The sequence below is a fragment of the Hyposmocoma kahamanoa genome, unplaced genomic scaffold, assembly GCF_003589595.1.
Source record: "Hyposmocoma kahamanoa isolate Upper Pololo Valley unplaced genomic scaffold, ASM358959v1 78, whole genome shotgun sequence".
Classification (NCBI taxonomy): domain Eukaryota; kingdom Metazoa; phylum Arthropoda; class Insecta; order Lepidoptera; family Cosmopterigidae; genus Hyposmocoma; species Hyposmocoma kahamanoa.
In genome coordinates this window covers 9,163,662-9,185,327 of record NW_020653945.1, presented here as the reverse complement: position 1 = coordinate 9,185,327, position 21,666 = coordinate 9,163,662, and the positions used below count along the sequence as shown (strand labels likewise).

At 35.7% G+C, this 21,666-nt stretch overlaps 1 protein-coding gene across 1 annotated transcript; it reads left to right on the top strand.

Annotated features, from left to right (window-relative positions):
* The first annotated feature begins 4,918 nt into the window (after positions 1-4,918).
* On the top strand, positions 4,919-18,974 carry LOC113233171 (carbohydrate sulfotransferase 4-like). Its single transcript, XM_026468191.1, has 5 exons — positions 4,919-5,680; positions 10,112-10,291; positions 14,686-14,902; positions 17,395-17,571; positions 18,548-18,974. The coding sequence occupies exons 1-4, from the start codon at positions 4,965-4,967 to the stop codon at positions 17,503-17,505; spliced, it is 1,224 nt and encodes a 407-aa protein (XP_026323976.1). The 5' UTR covers positions 4,919-4,964; the 3' UTR covers positions 17,506-17,571; positions 18,548-18,974.
* Positions 18,975-21,666: the final 2,692 nt, after the last annotated feature.

Below are 21,666 nucleotides of genomic sequence, written 5' to 3'. Positions count from 1 at the left end.
TCAGTAATCGCTATCGTTATTATTCGGTATAGCTCTGATAGCGAATGTCGTCGGTTGCCGTATCGACAACTTACTTATTATGCCATTCTGTGTCCACGATAACGAAAATCGTTACTGCAACCGAAGCGTACCGACAGCGATATGACGTCAGCGTTTCATCATCGAAAAAAAGACGAATTGGGAACATCCCGACGGGAGGCTATGTTTCTCGACCAATCACGATCGATCGTTCAAATAGTTATTTAGAAATACTCTTATCTATGGTTATTTAGGTTGTGCCTTTGACTATGGTTTGATTTTTTTCCATCCTCTAAGGTTTGTGCAAAATTTGTGACGTTCAAGGGAAACGTACTGTTATGATTAAATAATACATCACAACAAGTGAGCAAATTGCAGTTATGTAAATATTTCCTTTATTTTTTTCCATCCTCTAAGGTAAATAACTGATGAGATGAGAATTTACTAGGGAACGTCGCTCACCTTAACCTCTACAATCGCGGCATCACGACATAAACAAGAGTAGATTTAGTATAGGCACCTATATTCTAAATCTATGTAAAGAAGTGATTACAACACACAGCCAAGAACAAGTCACTTTCAATTACGAAACATTTTGTGAGTTAATTTTTTCTACTTAATGCGATTAAAACACAAATATCTAACAGTAAAATGTAAGAAGAAAGTGCGTCGTTAAGAATACCGACGTAAATAGGGTGCTTTCGAAGAGCCGATAAAAAATATCGAATCTTAACGAAATTTAACCACGTATCGAACCGAATTGTCGTTATGATCGGTTAAAGTCGTGTACATAATAGCATTTGTGGACAAAATCGATACCGTCGGTAAAACCGCATGACGAACATCGAATAGCGAGTCTCAACGATTACAGAATACCGCTCCAGGAGCGGTATTCAGTAATCGCTATCGTTATGATTCGGTATGGCTCTGACAGCGAAAGTCGTCTGTTGCCGTATCGACAACTTATCGATTTTGATATTCTGTAAATCCACGATAACGAAAATCGTTACTGCAACGACACGTACCGACAGCGATGGGACGTCAGCGTTTCATTATCGAAAAATATACGAAATGGGAACGTCCCGACTGGAGGCTATGTTTCTTGACCAATCACGATCGAGCGTTATATACAAACACTCATAACTATGGTTATTTAGTTTATGCAAAATTTATCACATTCAAGGGAAACGTACTGTTTGTGTTTATTTTTTCTGAATACTTCTACAAAATGATGGATAAAATAATACATCACGACAAGTAAGCAAATTGGAGTTCTGTAAATATTTACTTTATATTTTTCCGTCCTCTAAGGTAAGTATTTGATGAGATGTGAATTTACTAGGGAAACGTCGCTCACCTTAACCTCAACAATCGCGGCATCACGACACAAACAAGTGATTACAAGACATAGCCAAGAACAAGTTCCTTTCAATTACGAAACATTTTGCCTTACCTTAAGGCAAAAAGTGAATTTTTTTCACTTAATCCGATCAAAGCACAAATATCTAACAGTGAAATGTAAGAAGAAAGCGCGTCGTTAAGAATACCGACGTAAACAGGGTGCCCTCGAAGAGCCGATAAAAATATCGAATCTTAACGAAACTTAACGAACGTATCGAACCGAATTGTTGTTATGAGCGGTTAAAGTAGTGTAAAGAATAGCATTTGTCGACAAAATCGATACCGTCGGTAAAACCGCATAACGAATATCGAATAGCGAGTCTCAATGATTACAGAATACCGCTCCTGACCCCCCTAAACATAATAATACTTACTAAAAGTAATGATGTATCATTGATACAAATATGATTCCGCTGAAAAGGAAGCGATCACGGCTTTTAAATAAATTACTTTGATGACAGGCATTTATTTCTGCCAATGATAAGTGAAAATGGTAGAGTCGGAATATAACAAATCATTATAAACTTAGTACAAAATAAAAATTGCATCGATCAAAACATTTCATTACAAGTAGGTATTAAGTCCGACAATAATACATAAAGCGCACAATAAGTTTCCGGAATAGGCCACTTACTTATACAATATTTAAAAGGTAATTACAACATTTGAAAATGGAACTCTTTGGCTGTAGAATACAGTTTGTTTCATCTGACTGTCATTTCTTTTTACATTGTGGCGTGATTTTAGAAATTGGTTGTCTACATCACCATATATGTAACTCGTGAAAATTTTCGTGGTATGATTTTCTACGACTTTAAGTGTAGTTTAACAGCTCAGTGGAGCTTCACTCGGCTTCAAACTGCTTTTGGCGATGAAGCACCATGCAAGACGACTATTTATAGCTGGTTTGCAGAATTCAAACGAACGAAAGGGTATGAAAAATACGTTTCAGAGATTGTCACGGAGGAGTGGCATAAATGTTTTCAAAATTGGTTCATTCGTATGAAAAAGTGTATTAACGCTAACGGAGAATCTTTTGGGAAACAATAAACAAATTTTGACCATTTATAGTACATTTTTCTTATTCATTCCGGATACTTATAGTGAGCCCCACGTAATACGTACGAATACAAATTTATTGTGTGTAATTATTTACTAGCTGCGGTAGAAACTTAACTGTAAATTCACTTACGTGTTTACATTTAAGAAATAAAACTTTACGCAAAGCAAATGCAATACATATTTTATTCCTCCATCTTCGAAGTATAGATAGTCGTTTTTAAAACCTTTGTGGCTAACTAAAAATACCCAAATACCCGTATTTTAGGTATCTATCAACTAACCCATAAATTAAATCCCACTATTGGACAAACCTCTCCTAATTAAGGTTTTAGGAAAATAAGCTAGTCCTACTAAGGCAGGAGTAGACAAACTGTTTTTCTTAACGGGCCATAAGAAATTTCACATTTTATTTGAATATTTTTAGTTGTTACTATTATGTACCTATTGTGTTACAGTGTTATGTTATTTAGTGTATGTGTTAACATATTGCACTGTCCTTTCATACACCCCACTAACGACGCCGACTGTTGTTTGGACGTGGAAAGATTGAAATTTTACGTTCAGCAATAGCATAATCCTGAGTTTCACATGTTGAGAGTTACAATACTATTGTAATAGCTATCACTAGCACTAGCACTAGTGTGATATATACCTACTTATGTTATCATGTTCGTCGATATCGACGAAGTTATCCAAATTTGTATGTATAAACTCCTACTTTAGAAGATACGTTGGCGAGCCGGATTAACACCTTTCGTAGGCCGGGGTTGGCCTGCAGGCCACAAGTTAGTATAAAATTAAGTATGATAACTCCATACTGTTCACACTGTTTGTACAGTACTAGAGCGGCTTGTATATGTGCGCAAATCTCGCGTCGCAAATTCTCTGGTTGTCCCAACGCGCCTTTCATTATTGTGCAAATGTCTACGTCCATACTCAGCGCGCGGCGGTCACTTTACTTTGTACGGGCTTACCATACTTCTCTTATTTTGCTATGACTTACTAAACTGGTCCAATGTGGATTAAATAGTTTTTTGAACCTTCTCCGATATGAACGATTTAGGATGATGATGTCCTCCACAGTGCTTGATGCATGAAGGGTAAGGTAATGCAGATCTCACTATGGTAATCGAATCCAGGACATTGGAAGCAAACGTTCTCTTGATTATGCTTTCACTTTTGTCACTAAAATTACTGTCTGAAAAAGATGAAAAAGGATATTTCGAAGACATCATAGAATTAATATTGTGTTCTTAGATATTTCACGGTTATTACCTACACATAGGAAATGAAACAATTTTTTAACCGACTCAAAAAAGGAGGTCAATTCTTTATTTTTTTTTTGTATGAATGTTACGCGATAACTCATCATTAATATCGGTTCGGTATTTGTGAACCGATTTTGATATTTTTTTTGTTTGTTGGAAAGAAGGTACGTACATACCTCAGTAGTGGTTACATTTAAATTTCAAGAAAATATTCCACCTCTAAGGGTGGCAAACCAGGTAATGAATGACTTCTTCGGATCTAAATCGCATATGTATATCTGTTTTTTTTTCAAACTAACGTTTCAGGCCCTTGATGCCTGCCTGTTAGCCGTGACCATGGAACTTGACCCCGACTTGAAAATAGTTTTATTTCCTATTATAGGATTTAGTCCAATTCCTATAACCCTGGTGTTATAAAATATTTTAAAGATGCCAACTAGAAACCAACACATTCTTTTCAACTAGGACGAGACCTTTGCATTATTTCCGGTATACGTAACTATACCGGAAGGAAGGCAATTTACAATAATTAACGAAGTTATAGATGGCTGTCTCGCAAATGCATACCTTTCCACGTAAATGTTTGACTTTTCTACGACAATTCGTATTCAGCAGGGTAGTTATCGTTCCAGGAAAATCAAAATCGATCAAAGCCATCTAGCGTCTTTAGAAATAACTACATAAAAGCTCGTAGTTTGTATTTGCAGTGTAAATATCGGATTTATTTATTGTTGTTACTTTTATTTATGCTATAATTGTTATCTGCTACAACAATCTTATATTACAGTTCCGTCCCTCAGCTCACAGTATGCGAATCCACTCACCGTGATAGACGTGCGAGTGTTGCTCGTGTTTTCAAGAGCAATTATTAAAATTAGTACTAGTGTTAAAAATAAACGTAAACTTTTGTAATACATTCTAATTTCATGTCGGAAATAAACCTTGTTCTACGAGGTCATATTTTTTCATAGGCATTTTGGGAACCGATCCTTTGTCACAAATTGTCAAAAATTAAAACGTGATTTGACATTTCATAATGGAGTGAAGGTGCAATGCGGTGTTTTCGTAAAAATGAGTTTTACAGAATTATGATTCAAACGCATCCAAAATTTTATCAAAAATGATAGTGAACGTGTGTTGATAGTGCTCGTAACAAATAAATTACTTCCATCCCTGCAGTCCTTAGCAGCCGGTTGTCTTAGTCAATTTTCCGTGATGTTCCAGCGAATCAATTTCTATTTAATATGTTTCGGGTTCGGTGTCAGTGTTCTTCTTATACTAGCTGGAAGTCGATTTACAGATAACGCAGTTTATCGCCCAGGCTTTGAAAGCCACAGGAACATCAAGAACTACATGAAAACGGAAAAGGAAGAACTACAAGTTATACCTACGATTCTTTCCAGTGGATTGCCAGACATAGACAAAATACTGAACAAAACTAAAGAGAAAATAAAATTAGAATTGGCAAATTATAACTTCACATATTCAGGTGTTCGTCGATTAGAAGACTTGACAATAGAGACAGGAGGACAGCCGATACGAAGTATAATTATTTCTACTTGGAGGTCCGGAACCACTTTTCTCGGCGATATATTGAATGCTATGCCAGGCAACTTCTACCACTACGAGCCTTTACTGCGTTACGATATTATTCAAATCAGAGGTCCACCTCATTCAAAGTCAGCAATGAGCACGATCAAAAACATGTTAAAATGCAACTTTGATAATATGGAAGAATATTTTGACTATGGGAAAGAGCACTTGAACCAATTCACCCATAATATACGACTATGGGACCATTGTAAATATAAGAAAGAGCTGTGTTTTGATAGCAACTTCACTTCGAGATTATGTAAGCTGTTCCCCTTCCAGAGCATGAAAGTTGTCCGCATCAGGTTAAGACTCATTCGTGAATTATTAGAGGATAAAGAGTAAGTTTTGTGGTTTTCAATATATTATGCCTGTTACAGTTTCTTGATACCTTTAACTATATGTTCTAGAGAATGAGTGAAGTGGATTGTTCAAAATCAACTTATTTACATTTTCCGATATATTACAGATTGTTATAGTGTATAAAATTGACTGAGTACTATCATTGGCATACCGATGTGGCTAATCTACAAAGATAAGGGTGTATTAGAAGCCTGGAAAGATATCAAAAGCAATTAATTTATTGATTCTCAAATTATTGCAAATAAATTTAATCTCAAGATAGAATAGCTAATATCTAACTTTACATTAGATAAATAAATATTAAACATCACATACATTGCTCCAATCCCAAAGTAAGTAATTAAAGTGCTTGTGCATAAAGCACAATGATGGTACCACAAACACCTATACCTGAGATAATAAGAAAAGCTTTTCTACATTGACCCAGCCGGGGATCGAACCAGGGGCTTCAGTGATGACGACACCGCTAAAACCGATGTGCAAGCCACGCAACCACAGAAGCCTTCAAAGGTTACACGTAATTCGAGCCACCTTGCATTTTCTATATGCTTAGCTTAAACTATGCTTGATTGCTCAAAAATGCTATTATGCAACTTTGAAACTTGTTATACCAAATGTCATTTCCTTAAGTCCTTATTGAAAATTTGAAATAAAAATATTGGAGAAAACTTTTTCTTCTATGCTAACTATATTTTTATATTAAATTTTATTAGGATAAAAATGCTAGGTAGCTCGAATTATGAGTCCGGGAGTGTATTTAAATGCACTATGTGCCCTGTGTCTTGTCAACTTTTACCATAATTAATGGTATTATAAATACGTTGCTGGAGGAGCATGCAGGCAAACAGTAAAAGATAGGGAGAAATGGAAATCTCTGGAATGGGAATCTCATGCCTATGTTTTAGGACAAGCTAAAGGTACAGAGTCAACAAATTTGAGTAATAATAAATAAGTAATATTTCATAAATATGCATGTCATACAATGTGTTAGATAAGTTAGTGAGTAAGTTGTCAGCAATAAAGCCTATAAACAAACAAAAATGTGGCAAAACCTGCTGCTGACTCATATTTATGTCTACCTAAAGAAGCCCACTTTGCAGATTGACATTTCAATGCCTTACTTTCTCAAACTCCTATCTAATAAAGAGTCCATTATTCAGGAGATGACATAACTTTCTATTTATTTTAAATTTCTTATCAAGAGTGTTAATTTGGATGCTAAACTTTAAGAATAGGTAAAAGCTAGTGTGTGAATATGATGTGAAATCAGCCTGCAAAATTTGTATATATAATCCATTTTTTTTCCGTTTCAGTAACTTTGTGCTTTAAGATACGAGTTAGAGAAAGTAAGGCAATGATTTGTAATTTATTTAGTTTTTGAATTAATAATTTAATGTGCAAATTTCCTTTAAAAAACACCCTAGTGATTGATGATTGAGAAACCCTGCCTGTTATTTCTCAAACAAAACTTTCGGCCAATTTTAGAGCGTCGGAGGTAATACTACAAGCAAACAAGTGCACTCAAATGCAATATTGAGTTGTGGCATTATGGTCTCACAGAAACAAAAGTCGACAACACTAGCTTATTTTTACAAATTCACAGATTTTTATAAAACACACAATCATGTCATGTCCGTACACAGAATAGGCCTATAAAAAAAATCGATTCTCATGAATATGCAGTTGAAACATTATCGCCGTGATGGTGTCGATGATTTTATAACACATTATTTGAGTAAAGTATCATTTCGTAATGAATGTGACTGCTTGATCTAAACAATTTAGTTAGACATTGAATTTTTTTTCAAAATTTCATTAAACCTTTTTTTTTAATAAAATCCAGCACCTCCAAATCTGTTCACGTAACTTTCACATTACGCAAAGGAGAATGCACATCCGTGACCATGGGCGGTGAACCTCTTCCGTTATAAGACTATGTCTAATATCTGGGCATGCATCTTGATAAGCGGTTAACCTGGGCACACGCAATTTTAACGCCCTATAGTTGCGGACGCTTTTTAGCGCGAACCAGACGTCCATTTATTGGTAGGTCAATGGCTTTTGTAAATCGAGAATATACTTTTGTAATTTTTGTGTATTTTTTTTTATAATATTAAGTGACGGAACGAACAAGTCGTACGTACGATGGTAAAGCTACACGCCTGTCCATAACAGTTGCAGTGCCACTCAGAGGTTTAAATCGCAAAGATCTGAGGGGCACTGTCACTGCGCCCGTCACCCTGAGACATAAGCTGACAAGTCTCATGTGCCAGCATGTTCACCAGCACCCTTACTCTTCAAAACCGAAATACAGTAATGCTGATATTTCTGCTTGGCGGCAGAAATAGGTAAGGTGGCAGTACTTTCCTCGACGAACTCTTTCACAAGGAGATCTACTTCTACTAAAATTTGTAAAAATGTATTGGCCTATGTGTTATGTAATTTTTACAAGTTTTTATTCTAGGTACAGTACAGTACGATGAGAATGTGTGCGTGTGCGTTATAACGAAAAAAACAGCGTCCATGAAGTATTGCATTTTTTTGCCTGTCAGTAATTAAGGAACTTCATAGGCATGTTTATGTAAAATGTTTTCGAATATTTTCTATATAATCGGTAAATGAAATCAATCTATGGAATGTAATTCCATACTTGGCTAGACTGGATGTAGCGGAGACTTTGCAAGTTTCTATGGCGCAAGAAAGAAGAAGGAGGATGTAGCAGAGATTTTTTTTTGCAAGTTTCTATGACGCAAGATGACATACCTATTTCGTAGAGCACTTGATGAGGTGAATTCAATGATGGAAATGAAAAATATTGATTCAAAAGTAGTGTTTATTGTGCGATGGTATTTTTTTACTTGTACCTTGACAGAGTGGACTGCCTATCGATGACGTCACCTGTCCTACATGCTCTTAGCTCACTAACTATTAATGTAATTAATAAATTCAACAAACAATTTCCCTATTTTGAATTTGTAGGGATAATTAACAAAAACTATTAAGTAATGTATGTACAAGTTCTATTGTTTACAATGTACAAGGAAGACGGCTATTATGTTTTTATAGATGCACATAGCTCAATGATGATGCAAGGTTATGTAATGAGCCTACTGCTAGTAGCATTCAAACTTATAAGTAAGAAATTTGCGTCTTGACCTTCAAGAATTTTGTGTATAATTTAGCTTTAAACAACAAGCAAGGTGGACGGCACAGGTTTAAGTAACTGACTAATCTTGTGTATGTTCATGGTTCAACAAAGAATGTTGATATTGTGGCATTGGTTTATGGTATTCATTTGTAGTAGCTACTATGAACAAACTTGCATAGAAAGCTACTACCTATTCTGTGCTCCTTATCATAACTAACGTAATCAATATTTTTACCGAAATTAACGCTACGCAACACATTCATACTCCCGCACTAGGGAAACCCTGTATCGCGAGTGTCATGGACACATCCATAGACAACCACAAATTACACCCAAAATCACGAGTGATATAAAGCAACATATTTTTCCCGGGAATCAAACCCAGGACCTCTGCGTGGCAGTCCAGCATGGTAGCCGTGGCCGAACGCACGGAAGCAAAGTCGAATAATCTTTATTTCATAAGTAAACAAATTACACTTGAAATCGTCATACTGATTAAACTCTACTGCTCATTTGTATAGCAGATTCCAATGAGAAGAATGAGCAAGAAACTCTAGGGGTTGCTGTTTGTAAATATGTATACATTTGAATACGTTTATCATTACAATATTTAATTTAAACACCTTAGATCGAGAATACCTGAAAGAGCTAAATGAGTACGCAGAAGTTATATGATAAGGTTATTTAACCTTTAGTATAAAGTTTTTGTTTCACAATAAGTAGCTTTAAGTGGCAAATATTGAGTATCAATCGGAATCTTATTATAGAAGCGTATACGTTGCCCCACAAATGAATTTCAACTTTATGAAGACGACTGTCAAGAACAGCTGTTTATTTTTATTTCTCGTATTAATGATATGTCTGTCACTATTTTTCATAAAAAAATTAATATTTTCTTAACATAAACAACATTTTCATAAATGCACTGTGACGTTAGTGTAAGAATGTTAGTCTCTTTAAACTTATCACTCAAAGGCACTCTGGGGCCCAGATTAAGTTATTAACATGTCTGCGATTTTCGAAATGAGATTTACAACCCCCTGTAATTGATTTTTTATATCTTATTTAGTTTCAGTTTTTGTCAAGGACATTCAGCGTAATTAACATTTTTACTAGCAAAAAAAATTTAGGTGCCAATATTTTCAAAGTCCCGATATGCTAATGCGTCAGTTATGGCATGAAGAGCAGTATTATACAAGTCTATTTTTCTTAAGTATCTTTTTTTATCTTTTTAATTAAAATTTTAATATATTCCTTACAGATTGAAATTCAAAGTGATACTCATGATAAGGGATCCAAGAGGAGTGATGGAGTCGAGGCAACATCGAGATTTTTGCCCACCAAATCCAGACTGCTGGAATCCGGAGCTCATGTGTGCTGATATGATTAGCGACTATGTGTCTGCTAGTCGACTACTGAAGGCATACCCTGACCGTCTAACGTATGTTATATAATAAATGGTTTCAAGTTTAGGGCGCTTTCAAATTTGCGCTGCAGTGGTGCCACAGTCCTGACAAGCGTTCGCCGCTTTTGCTGTCACAATTAGTAAAAAAATGACTGAAGCACAACAGACAGGTAATTTGTAGGCGCCCTTATTCCGGGCTCATCGAGCCTTTCACTTGCGTTTTTCTGTTGCTTGCGTGACTCGGTTCGCGCATACGCAAAGATCTGTCGCGTACGCGCAGGTAGGACTGTTTACGAGTCGCTCGCTTGTGCCGGCCACGAAAAGCAAACGCGTTGGATTTGTTTGCGTTGCGTGAGTTTGATGTCTAGCAAGCTTAATATTTCCACGCAAGCAACAAGGAACGTTTGCGGAGGACAGCACCACTGGCCAATCACAGAGTAGCAGCGTCCACTACAACCAATTCAAAGGAAAGGCGCCGCGCATGCACGCAAATCTCTCCGCAACGCAAAGCGGAAGACTCGTGAACGCCTTTGCGCGGTAGGCAGATTTCTACGCCGTGTACCTAGCCAACGCAACCAAGCGAAAAACGCAAGTGAAAAACTCGTGAACCCGGTATTAAAGCGATGCCATACGGGCGTGCCGTCGTCGCACCGCAACACCCCTCCCCCTTCGTCTCCTGGCCTCTTACCCGATGTGCACGCATTCCATCACCGCGCGCTGTTTCAACGCACCGTGTGGCATGTCGTTCTCAATCATATGTAGTACAACGCAGTTGCGACGACGCAACGTCCGTGTGGCATCTCCCTTAATATTTAACAACATTACATCTCACCTCCACCTATTTTTGTATAATACTTGAAAAAACTATTACGGAAATCTAAAACTTTTTAATGTAAAAATTAGCTTATGTTGTCCAAACACTTGACAAACATTTCATAATCAGATCATATTCTCATAATAAATATTAGATGATCTCAGATCCCGAAGTAACTAAAGCCCTTGTGATAAGGAAATCTGAAACAATAACGGTATAACAAACACCCAGACCCGAGACAATATAGAAAAGTTAGTTTTCTACAGCTTTTGTACATTGACAAGGCCGGGGATCGAGCCCAGGAGCTCAGAGATGGCAACACCATGAAAACCGGTGTGCCGGCAATTCGACCACAGACGTCGTCAATATAAATAAATATAATTGTATGATACTTGGCAAATAAAGGTTTAGCGACCCCGTTAGTCCATTTATCTAACTTTATGACTTCCTTTTTAAGGAAAACCTGAAACTGAAGGAAAACTGGCCTGTTAGATGAAGTTCAGAAAATATTATTTTATATTTAAGGCATGTTCTGTCACCATAAAGTTCACAGTATTATTATCTTGAAATACACACATCAAAAGTGTCTAGGGATCAAGTGAATATTTTTGAAATAAAAATTATTTAAGCAATATTTACCAAATCCAGTCTTCCAGGACGACTTCTTACTTTAATGCTTATGTTTTATTTAACCGTTTACCCCTGTATTTAATTAAAATAAACTAAAATTGATGTTTTTGCAAATTGTGGGAAAAAACTCAAATTAACGGCGTCAATTAAATGACAAAAAAATGGCGAAAATGATGATTTTGCTCATTTTTATTGTAAAGATAAGAAAATTAATAATCTGTATTTCCACCATTAACACGAATCACACAATTACAGCGATTTGGCATGCTTAAGATGAGTTCATCAAAATCACTTTGAGGAATGGCCGCCCATGTGTTTTGTAACAAGTCAAAATATTGTTGTAGAGTATGTACGGTATGCATACTCGGCACAGCTCTTCTTTGAAGCATATCCCATGCGTGCTCAATTGGATTGAGGTCTGACGATTGAGCAGGCCACGGCAGAACGTTGATACGAGATTCGGCAAGAATGCGTGTAACGACTCTAGCCGTGTGTGGACGTGCGTTGTCATGCATTAGTTGAAATGAATCACCCAACTGGCCTCGCAAAGGGATGATAACATCTGAAACAATCCTCTCTGCGTAAACTTGAGCATTGAGGTTACCCCTGATCCAAATGAGATCGGTTCTTCCGCCGATCCAAATACCGGCCCATATCATTATTGTTCCCCCACCATATGGATGAACTTCCTGACAATATCTCAAACGTTCACGACGTCCAGATGTTCTCCAAACTCGAGTACGTCTTGTATCCGGTCTCATACCGAAGCGGGATTCATCCGAAAAGCACACATAGCGCCAGTCTTCTTCCTCCCAGTTTCTGTGTTTGCGAGCCCATCGTAAACGGGTCCTGCGATTGCAGGGTGCAATAGGTGGAACTCTGAGCGGCCTTCGGGATCGCAGACCCACTTCACGTAAACGATTTCGGATTGTTTGATCGCTTATTAGCAAGCCTGAGGAGCTGTGGAGCCTCGTAACCAACATCATGGCGGTCATGGTACGATTCCGTCGAGCAGTATTTTGGATATACCGGTCCTGTCTGCGAGTCGTGATGCGAGATCGTCCTCCATGTCGCTCGGCCACGCTGCCCGTCATGCGATAGCGCGTCCAGAGGCGACTTATGACGCTCTGGGTAGTGTTAAGAGTGAAAGCCACAGCACGTTGCCTGGAACCAGCTTCCAACATTCCGACGGCTCGCATCATCACTTCTCGGGTTAAATGATGTCGTCTCTCCATAATAATGTAAATTGTTTCGGTTCCGATGCAGATATTGAAATGATTTTGTCAAAACGCTATAACTCATTTTTATACAAAACCACATTGACAATCGATTTTCTTCTTATTATCGAATTTTAAACAATATTCCTTATTTAAATGTTAAAACTCACTAAAAAGTATCAATAGCGATACAGAAAAGTTAATATAATTAACCCTAATTGCAGCAATACTCTTAAACGTACTTGATCCCTAGACACTTTTGATGTGTGTATTTTAGGGAAAGTGGTAGTAAAATAAATAATAGAATATGTAGTATACATATTTAATAACTGCTCTCTATCCTCTCATTGCCATGACTTTTATCTTTTGCTTTAATAATTGAAACCACAGAAAACTACTACTACTTGTACTATAAAAATTGGTTTACAACTTTTGGCAGTTGCGTATGCCTTATCTAGTCTGCATTGTACGGTTGCATACTATATTGAACTTTGATATGCTACAATAACATGCTCTAGTTCCAGTTTATTTTGTTAATGTGGCAAATTGTATTATGTCAATAACATCAAGCATTAACATTTAACAATATTTTTTTATAACACTTTTATTTTTCATTTAAATAATATTACCACAGATAATATAATACTATACTACTACAGATACCGAATCTCATACAAAAAAATGTCGCAGCCGTAACTCAGTTTATTGGGACGCTTATCTTGATTCTTAACACTGATCATGAAATGGTATTAAGCAAACCCGCGATTGTAATAATATTCGAAAAGGCCAAAAGATGCCACATTTTAGTCAATGTAATTGCTCTTTTCCAGGCGTTGATTTCATATACAATAAGATATAATAAAAACGAAAGCTGAGTCTGTACTTTTAAGATTTTAATGTAAAATTCAACGCTACTCAATTTATTGCAAAGTAACAAATTAAAAAGTATATCATTGAAAAGCCTTCGATTCATCAATTATTATAATTATAACTGAATTTTAATTGAACATTCCTAAAATGTTTTGCATTTTGTTTTCTTAGATTTTATACTTCTTATTTAGTATGATATACTTCAAGTTTTCGAGATTCATATTATTACATTTTACCCAAGTGGCGACATCTGCAATTTAAATATGTATTAAAGTTGTTTAAGCTCATACCCCAGGATGTTACATTTATACACTTACCTAACCAACATTTTTGAATTCTACTAATTACTATCCTCAAAGAACACCCTCGTGATATCTGTTACCGCGATCACGAGATAATATCCCTTAGGACAGAGTCGCTTACGCAACAATTTAATTATTGTTAACCGACTTCAAAAAAGGAGGACGTTCTCAAATCGACTATTTTTTGTGTACGCGATTACTTTTACGATTTGTGTACCGATTTTGATGATTCTTTTTTTTGTTAGAAAGAGGGTACCTCGGTATTGATCTCATTTAAATTTGAAGAAAATCTCTAAGGGTGGCAACTAGGGGATGAATCCAATTTCGCGCACTTTCCGGTGACCGATTTCAATAAAACTTGGCATCATCGTCATCATCCACAGCCTAATTTCACCTTGCCTTGCTATGCGTCCCGCCCAACCCCATTTGAGTTCCATGATCCTAGTTCCAGCATACTGGGCTTTCTTAATAGATGTAATTCCACGACCTTTTGATGTCGTTTTTTTTTAATATTAAGTTACAATTATTTTTCCACAGTATTCATATATCATAATATTTTATAATGTACTTTATTGTTAAATTAGATTGTTTCTACAGGGTGCTGCGTTACGAAGATCTAGCTTTGAACGTCAACGAAACAGTGAAGGAGCTGTTCAAATTTTTAGGTTTGAACATGACGCCCTCGGTAATGAAATTCCTTAACTCGCACACTAACAAGAATGTCGGTGGCCCCAGCTCCACTTTCAGGGTGTCACGTGACGTACCTTTTAAATGGAAAACTGCCCTCGATTACAATCACGTGGAAGAAATACAGGTGAGTTTGTAAAATATTTCTTGTGCTGCTCATAAGCAGGTCAGACATCGAGTTTATAACTAGAAATAGAGACGAAATGTCATTTAATTTGTTTGAAAACTATTCTGCGTAACCATTGTTGTGACAACTGCGCTCCGATTGACCAGCTCGAATTCGAAACAATTGACGGGTGTCGTCAATTGTTTCACTATAAATTGTCCAGTTTAACTTGAGCTTTGCTATAATGGACGAAAATTTCAATTACGTATTTAATTACCGATGAAATGTGATTCCGTTTGTTTTGTAATTAGATGTTTTGCTATTTTTCCCGCCCACCGAATGAAACAGCCCCCCATAGTTAGATATATTACCTTTATTACAATAAATACAGAATATTTTTGGATTATATGGAGACGTACACACAGGTCAGTTGTTGGCGCTGTTCTATTTCAGTTAGCGATGCGCGACTTTGAATGTTACTAATACTAATCATTCGAATGGGCAAATCATTCGCCTAAGTCGGATCCAAGCACAATCATTCGACTCGAGAATGCACAATCATTCGACTCGAGTCGAGTCGAATGATTAACTACCGAATGCCCCTGCCATTCGGTCAGGTGCACGAGTCGAATGATTATTATATCGGAACACCTCATTCATCATATCCATACCACAAAATATCCCTGTCCCCGTCACATTTACAGTGTTTATCATATATCAGAGAGGGCTAGATGATCACGAGCAGAAATGCTCTATGGAATCTATGAATTAGTACTACTAATTAGTAATGAATGATCATTCAAATCATTCGAATACGAAAATTAATAGGTTACTAATTTGATATTCGAATGACAGGATTGGCGATTACTAACTAGTCGAATATCGAAATCATTCACAATCGCGCATCACTATTTTTTTTTTAAAAGTGATAAGGCCCATTTACCTGGAGAGTTGCCAAGGATGGATGGACCTTATTTCGTCTCTATTTCTGGTTACATACTCGATGAGGTGAAATAATTATCACAATTTGATTAGATCATTATTTGAATCTTATGTTATTTTGATGCCGTTTTAACCAATTAATTGTACCTAATTTCGTTATAAATATCGCATTTTTTATAGTTCCACTATAGACGTTGCTGTAACTAATTAATACTTACATTAGGTAAATTACCTTACGTCGATTAATCACGATTTATATTTTAAGTGATGTGCATAGGGTGATGTGCATAATTCGTGTGAATAACAAATAAATTAATTTCAATACATATATTTCTCATTGAATATTATTGTCACATGGACTAAATACACTTCCTTTAACTTAATTTTATATCATTTTCATATTATAATTTTGTATCATTTCACACATTATGTATAAAACTCTTTTTACGTAACAATAATTTTATCAATTATCTATTTAGATATTTTTTACGAGATGTTTACGTGTATCTATAGTCTGTTCCAATCCATTTTGAACTAAAAGTAAACAAACTTGTTTGGTTAAAATTCTAAAGCAATCGCTCAATAAATCGAATAAGTAACACTTTCACGTATATTTAGAAGATTTCAACTTAATATATCATCACTTTTTCCAACAATATTCATTTGAATAGCATCATAAAATCGAATTTGAAAAATGGTAGTCCAAAAGTGAGGTTATTATTCATTTATACTTCTGTGACTTGCCTATGGTTGCATAGTGCTGTTCGAAAAAAGACATTCGGTTCAATCAATTAAAGTTTAGTAATCGATTATTAAATCGAACATTTCAATCGCAATCGAACGAGTATCTAAGTGTAAGGATTTGAAGGAGGATTTAAATTGAAATTTTAAATATGCTTATATAGATTATGTAATGAAAACCGCTAGTATGACTCAATTGAACAAATCGATTCATTCAATTAATTAATCGATTTGTAGTTGGCGTTACAATTGGCCATCATCATAAACCGTCTGAGGTCGGGACAGTGACTTGTTTGTTTACTTTTTGTTCAAAATGGATTGAAACGAAGTATAGAACATGTGTGTCATTCCTTAAGTAGGTTTGGTTAGTACACGAAAATGCATCCGAGTTTGTATGCGTTTCCCAACACGTTTTAGGTCAAATGTATTTCAGCTTATTATTCTATGTGTAAACGGAGGTTTATGACTTACAATTATATTATTTAAAATGAGTGTTAGGGTTAATGGTTGTTATCAAAAATGAAATTATAGAATGTAAGTTTATATTAAACATTTGTTATATGTATTAAGTGAATTATTTTATGGAAAAAGTTTATATTAAGTAAAATTATATTAAATGAGCGTTAGGCTCAACTCACACTGGCGCAGAATCGAAGCGTCGCGTCGGTTTCAACTACAACGCTTGCCGATGCGCCTCGACGCGCGACGACGCTCGCATTAGTGCGCTTGGATCACAGTGTAAGTTGAGCCTCAGGTTAAAAATATTTATATAAAACGACCTTAACCGGTACGACATACACACTAAAAAGTAAATTATAATAAATTTTCAGATGACATGCAAAGAAGCAATGGATTTGTGGGGTTACGAAATGGCACATAACGCCTCACACATGAACAGCAAGTCGTTCAATCCCTTGAAGCAATACGTAATCGAAGAGTGACCTTCTAAACCTGGTGCGGATTAGTTAGTTATGTACTAATTAAAGAGCTCCTTTACATTTTTGTAGGTAAGTTAACACATTTCTGCCAGACAACCTAGTACTCGTACTATATTAATGATATTATCACATTTTATTATTACGTTCAAATTTCGAACTGAAAAAGCAAACAATTTGATTCGACCTCAATTCTAATATCAGCCGAAGTAAAGTTTTATTCGAAATTTAATGTCAAGAGCATTGACTTACAATTATATGGACGTCGGGTCTGCGCTAAAAAGTGTCCGCACTTGTAAGGCGCTAAAATCGTATACAGAGCGCCAAACTCCGCTTTAGTCTTCATTTGTTCGACTGACAGCGCCATACTGCGATGACATTACAATTTAAATTTCGAATAGGTTAACTTGGGACATTTTTTTCGTGGTTTTTGTATTAGACCCGTCGTCCATTTATTTGTAAGTCAATGGTCAAGAGTAAGTAATTTTGACAAATTCCAGACGTTCTATTCTAGTTTTTTAATGGCGGCCGCTAGACTTTTACTTGATATCGAACAATTTCATAGTTGGGGCCGACTCAAATTTGTCTATGAATGAAAAAAAAACTACGGTTGCGTGGCATGAATGAAAAAAAAAAAATATTTGCCGCCAAATTTTGCATAGAGAGCTTATAATATGTGTATAGATAAAGCAGGTTATGTAACTGTACATAATTAGGCATTAAAACACTCGTGTGATGTGAAACACACACTTGTATTTTAATGCTTTTCATTATGTAACAGTCACGTAAACTACTATTTTGTGAAATTGCTCCACTAGTTTGTTATGATTATGAATACCGTGCCTTTCGCTCTTTCAAAGTGCTTGTAGAAAAATTCGTAAGATCTGCTGGTTCATCATATAAATGTCAAAGCGAAACGCTTGTAATATTCACAACATAGGGGTGGAACTCCAGCCTACGTCTTGTCCCCCGACGTATTAAACGGTATTAAATCATGCAATTCCAATATAAAATAAATGAAAAATGTATTTTTTATTATTATTTCCAGATGTAGTTCTATTGACTTCGAACATGAGCCGATTGCAAGACTTATAGGATAGAAACGTCGAAGTGAAGAAAGCAGTCGCGCTTTACAAGTAACAGTATTACACGCACTTACAATTATCATACAAACATTGAAAGGAATGAATGAAAACACCTGATAAACTGTTCTGAACTATATTGATGACATAAATCAGTGGCAACTATTGTCGACTTAATACAGACATCCGGGGAGCGCCACATTCATACCACTCAATTGTATTTTTACAAAGACACCCATGGCACCAATTCCGTATGTGATCTTGCGTAGTGGCTATTCTAGGCTACTTAACACAGTCATCTCTTAAGGGTGTTATTTTTTATGGTTTCACCCCGGATCCAGGATAAGTTAAAAAAATAACTAGTATTAGCTTAAAATACCTAAACAACTACAACTCCCATACTGATTGATTCTTATATTAAACAAAGAAAATAAAATAATGTAATATCAATAATATATACTATCTTTGTGCTATTATGGTTAGTTCCTAATGCAAGTAATGAAAAATGTGTATTAATCAATGCATTATGATGCCATCATAAGCAAGAGAGGCTTGTTTCTCGTAGTCCCACTGCTGTAGGTAAGGTTAGGTGGGGTAAAAAAGGACATCGGGTGTAGAGGAAACTATAGCCTTAACTCATAATCTAATGAGTTTAGCACTATAGAAGATAAAACGGGCAAAGAAATTAGTTTAAACGATTTTTAGGAGATGTCGCTGCGATGATTGGAGCATCGGCGGAAAAAACAAATTTGACAGTTATGAAATCTTATGGACACTTAGTATACATTGGTTTTAAAAGAAATACGATAACTGTTCCATATACAATTTGCACATTTTCGGCAAAAACGTAAGTGTTGAATTTAGCGTAATGATGAAAATGAAAACATTTAAAGCTGATAAACAAAGGCAAGAATACTTCAAAATTCTTATGAGACATCTGTTGTTCCATTTAATTGAAAATAAAGTATGTTCTTTTTACTCCACCTGACTATGATGATAGTGTGCTTCCGATATGTGTTATACATATACTACAGCTTCGCAAAAATTATCCTCATCTAATGCGTAGAGAGAAAGCAATAGAGAAAAAGTAGTGGGACTACGAGAAATAATTCCTCCTAGTGGTCCAAGTGGGATGACATAGAAAACTATTTTGTACCACTAGTAGGACAACGAGAAAACGTTGTAAAATATTAATGAAAGCGACAGTTTATGTCTTATTTGAAATCAAATATGAGAAGTATTGTCAAACATAAGTGACATTTTGAAATAAATTCGATAAAAGGTATGATTGAAAACAAGTCATAAACTGTTCTATACCATGTCGATGCCTTACTTGCTCAAACTCGTATCTTATAAAGAGTGATTATTCAGGTGATGGCAAAATTTTCGATTTATTTTACATATATTGTCACTGATGTTAATTTGGATACATTACCTTGAGAATAGGTAAAAGCCCGTGTGTGAATATGAAGGAAACGTGAAGTTAAATCAGCCTGCAAAAATTGTATATGCAATCCATTTTTTGCATTTCTGTAATTTTATGCTTTAAGATACGAGTTTGAGAAAGTAAGGCGACGATATTGTATGTATAAATCATTGTACAATTCAATAAAAAGACTGCTCTTGCACAATATCGACCGGTACGTTAGATCGACTCGCGAGACCTTTGCCCTATAGGGAAGGCTCGCGTTGAGGCTGGCACGCGGTCACTGTCAGCTTCTACGACGAATGCGCGTACGGCGTCATACGTTTGAAACGCTCTTTCACAATAGTAATGTGATTTTGTTTCATAAACAGGCTTCTATATTCATGGCGAAGTGCTTTATGAAATCTCGATCATTTAACCTACCATACAACATGTTCTTGAATAATTCTAAAAACATTTCTCTATTCTTTAAGGTACGTCATCGAGTATATAACCAGAAATAGAGACGAAATGTTATTTAATTTGTTTGAAAACTATTCTGCCATATCATTACTGTGACAACTACGCTTCGATTGGCTAGCCAAAGTTCGAAACAATTGACGAGTGTCATCAATGAGTGTCGTCAACTGTTTCACTTCAAATCGACCATGTAACTTGAGCTTTGCTATAATGGACAAAAATTGCAAAATTACATATTTAATTACCGATGAAATGTAATTCCATTTGTTTTGTAAGTAGAAGTTTTGCTGTTTTTTAACCACTGAATAGAATAGCACGGCATTGTTAGAGATATTATTATTATTCAATAAATACAGAATATTTTTTGGAATATACGGAGACGTACACACAGGTCAGTAGCTGGCCTGTCTATATTTCAGTGCAAACGAGAGTTGATATTTATAAGAACTGTATCGCTAATGTGTTACCAGGAATATATGGCCCTTATTTCGTCTCTATTTCTGGTTATATACTCGATGGGGTACATACATTCTTCATGACGTTCACTAATAGAGTAAAACCCTATATTTATAGATATACATACATATATGAGATTTTATAGCGCTCGCAATAAATACTTTATTAGTATAATAAGAATAGGCATTATTTTTACAAGTCATTTTTAAATTTATTATTTAAACATTGTATTATTTTTTAGTTTTATTTTTGATATTAATTATCTTAAGATTTAAATTGTATGCGGAATTTTTACTTTATGTTAAGTATTCCAAACGTATTAGGGTCATCACCACACTCATTAACGTGGAATCGGCTTGAGCCAGTTAGAAAAGCTAAAAAGCAATAAAAGCGGAAAAAACCGCCGTTGCGAAACGCACAATGTCTTTTACGCTCTTATTACAAAGACGTAAAGCTTTTTCTCTCCTGCTTAATGCGATTTCGTGTGGATAAATGTGGTGACTCCGTTACTGTTTCAAAGACTGAATAAATTTTCCAGTTATTGAGTCTTCTTCCAAACGATTTTAAGTAGCTGTCTGCGCTTTATATCAGATTCCAACGAATAAACAAAACGAGTTAGTCGTAGTTAGTGAGCTGAGGTTGTGTATGCACAGTGTGTGTTATTATATCAAAACGTAAAAGAAGGACCATTAATATGAGAGTACTTTGCCGCTTGAACATATTTTTACACGTATGTTTTTTGTT

Excerpts from the sequence above, each read along its gene's own strand:
- LOC113233171 (XM_026468191.1), top strand. The coding sequence starts at position 4,965 with ATGTTCCAGCGAATCAATTTCTATTTAATATGTTTCGGGTTCGGTGTC. Across the intron at positions 10,292-14,685 it reads GCATACCCTGACCGTCTAAC|GGTGCTGCGTTACGAAGATC; the intron begins GTATGTTATATA and ends TTGTTTCTACAG. Across the intron at positions 14,903-17,394 it reads ATCACGTGGAAGAAATACAG|ATGACATGCAAAGAAGCAAT; the intron begins GTGAGTTTGTAA and ends ATAAATTTTCAG.